General features: G+C 51.3%; 1 protein-coding gene across 1 annotated transcript; it reads right to left on the reverse strand.

Annotated features, from left to right (window-relative positions):
* Nucleotides 1–438: 438 nt before the first annotated feature.
* On the reverse strand, nt 439–816 carry LOC105444759. The gene has a single exon (XM_011679423.1). The coding sequence runs from the start codon at nt 814–816 to the stop codon at nt 439–441; it is 378 nt and encodes a 125-aa protein (XP_011677725.1).
* Between the last annotated feature and the right edge of the window lie 1,499 nt (nt 817–2,315).

Raw genomic sequence — 2,315 nt, forward strand, 5'->3', positions numbered from 1 at the left:
CTGATTTAATTGTTGTGCGTATAGAAAGTAGAACCATGGGCAGCGTTTCAGTCCAGTAGGCGTGGTCGAGCTCAAAGAGGTATGCCGTCAGCTGGTAATGAAAACGCTCGACAAGACCATTAGCACTCGGATGGTACGCAGTCGTTCTGATGTGTTTCGTGCCGTAGACAAGTTGGGCGGGCAAATGGTCGATGTCTGATTTAATTGTTGTGCGTATAGAAGGTAGAACCATGGGCAGCATTTCAGTCCAGTTAGCGTGGTCGCGTGCCATGAGGGATGCCTTCAGCTGGCGATGAAAACGCTCGACAAGACCGTTAGCACGAGGATGGTACGCGGTCGTTCTGATGTGTTTCGTGCCGTAGACTAGTTGGGCGGGCGAATGGTCGATGTCTGATTTAATTGTTGTGCGTATAGAAAGTAGAGCCATTGAGCACCGTTTCAGTCCAGTAGGCGTGGTCTCGTTTCATGAGCGATGCCTTGAGCTGGCGATGAAAACGCTCGACAAGACCGTTTGCTCGAGGATGGTACGCGGTCGTTCTGATGTGTTTCGTGCCGTAGACTAGTTGGTCGGGCGAATGGTCGATGTCTGCTTTTAATTGTTGTGCGTATAGAAAGTAGAACCATGTGCAGCGTTCCAGTCCAGTAAGCGTGGTCGCGCTCAAAGAGGTATGCCGTCAGCTGGTAATGATATCGCTCGACAAGACCATTAGCACTCGGATGGTACGCAGTCGTTCTGATGTGTTTCGTGCCAAGGAGCCGAGTGAGCGCGGTGAACAGAGCGGATTTGAACTGCCTACTCCGATCAGTCGTCACCATTGCCGGCGTTCCAAAGTTCAATGTCTAGCTCGTAACGGCAGCCTTGGCGACGGTGTCGGCGTTTATGTTAGAGATAGGAACGGCCATGGGCAATCGCTTTAATCGATCGACTTATGTAAGGAACCGCTCGATGTCGGAGGTGTATTGGGGGTTATTAGAAAATCGGCTCCTATAATGGGGAAAGGGACGTCGGCGATGATGAACACCCATGGAGAAGAACCCCGCAGTCATGTTGAGCTTTAGTCTGTGCGGATGGGGATCGAATGAAGAAACAAAGGGACGGTGAGTTGGACGTTGAGTGGTGACGTCCACGTGAAAGCGGTGGTAAAAACTGATGTGTTGGCGCCTGTGTCGACCAGGATATTGCGTCGTGTGTCTCGGTCGGTCAGATGAGGAGGCGACGAGTTGTCTCTTCCCCCAGCGCTCTGTGTTGCTCCTATTTGCTGGCAGCGCCTTTTCCATGGCTGTTTGATGGGGCATAGCTGTCGCGAGTACGAGGAGTGCGTGGCTCTTGGCATCGATAGACGTCTGCCCCGTATGTAGTATGGTACCAACACTCCCTAGAGTTTTCGTTTGTCGGTGCAGGACTGCCATTGCGTCTGGTGTCTGGTGTCTGGATGATAACACTGCAACGAAATAGAACGCATGTGAAAAGCCAACCTCTCGACCTCCCCCGCGTAAGAGCGACACCTCGTTCGTTGTGGTTGCCGTGGTTGGGGCGGTGAGATGGTGAAGACTGTATGCGGCATGGCCACGTCTATTATTCTGTCGGCGATCTCGGCTTTCGTATCTGTCTCGATGCAATCGCTAGATAAGGCGAGAGTACGTTGCACGTTAGAAGGAGAAGGCAGTCGTTTGGAGGAAACTTTGTTCTATAATCGAGTTCTGCAACACGCGTTCACTCAGTACCTGACTCATTCGTCGTAAAAATTGGCTCGGATTTCGACTCCCCCCCCCCCCTAGTTCCTCATCCGTGATTAGCTGCTGCAATCCCTTTTGTTCCTACGCCGTCATCTGTGAAGTGAGCGTGGCCTTAAATGTAGTGAATGGGGTTTCTTTAGGATCATTGATCATAACATCGTGCACCTCTTGTGCGATTTCGGGTAGCGAGGAGGCGATCACATAACGGTGCATATAGTTTGTTAGTTCGTGATCACCCTCGTCACGAATTGGGCTTCGACCTGTCCGAACCAGACGTGTGGTTCGACTGGCCAATACCGGATACAGTGACATGTTCGTTTCTTTGTCTGGGGTTAACAATCGAACAGCCTGCCTAGGCAGTGCTGCTGTTTTGTCCGCCGTACAAGTGACCTCTAATTCGATGCGCAACGAATCTGCCTTCCGGTGTGGACCCCCTCGCTTCGTCGATTTCAATTTGATCCCGTGTATTATGAGACTCTTACGTCTCCATCGATTCATCTACCTGCATGATGAGGTTCAACGGAATTGATCTTTGGTAGTCCGGCTGGTGCTGGTGTGTATTGTCTGGGATTGACAAT

This window comes from Strongylocentrotus purpuratus, unplaced genomic scaffold, assembly GCF_000002235.5.
Source record: "Strongylocentrotus purpuratus isolate Spur 01 unplaced genomic scaffold, Spur_5.0 spur5_scaffold_1, whole genome shotgun sequence".
NCBI classification, from domain to species: Eukaryota; Metazoa; Echinodermata; class Echinoidea; order Camarodonta; family Strongylocentrotidae; genus Strongylocentrotus; species Strongylocentrotus purpuratus.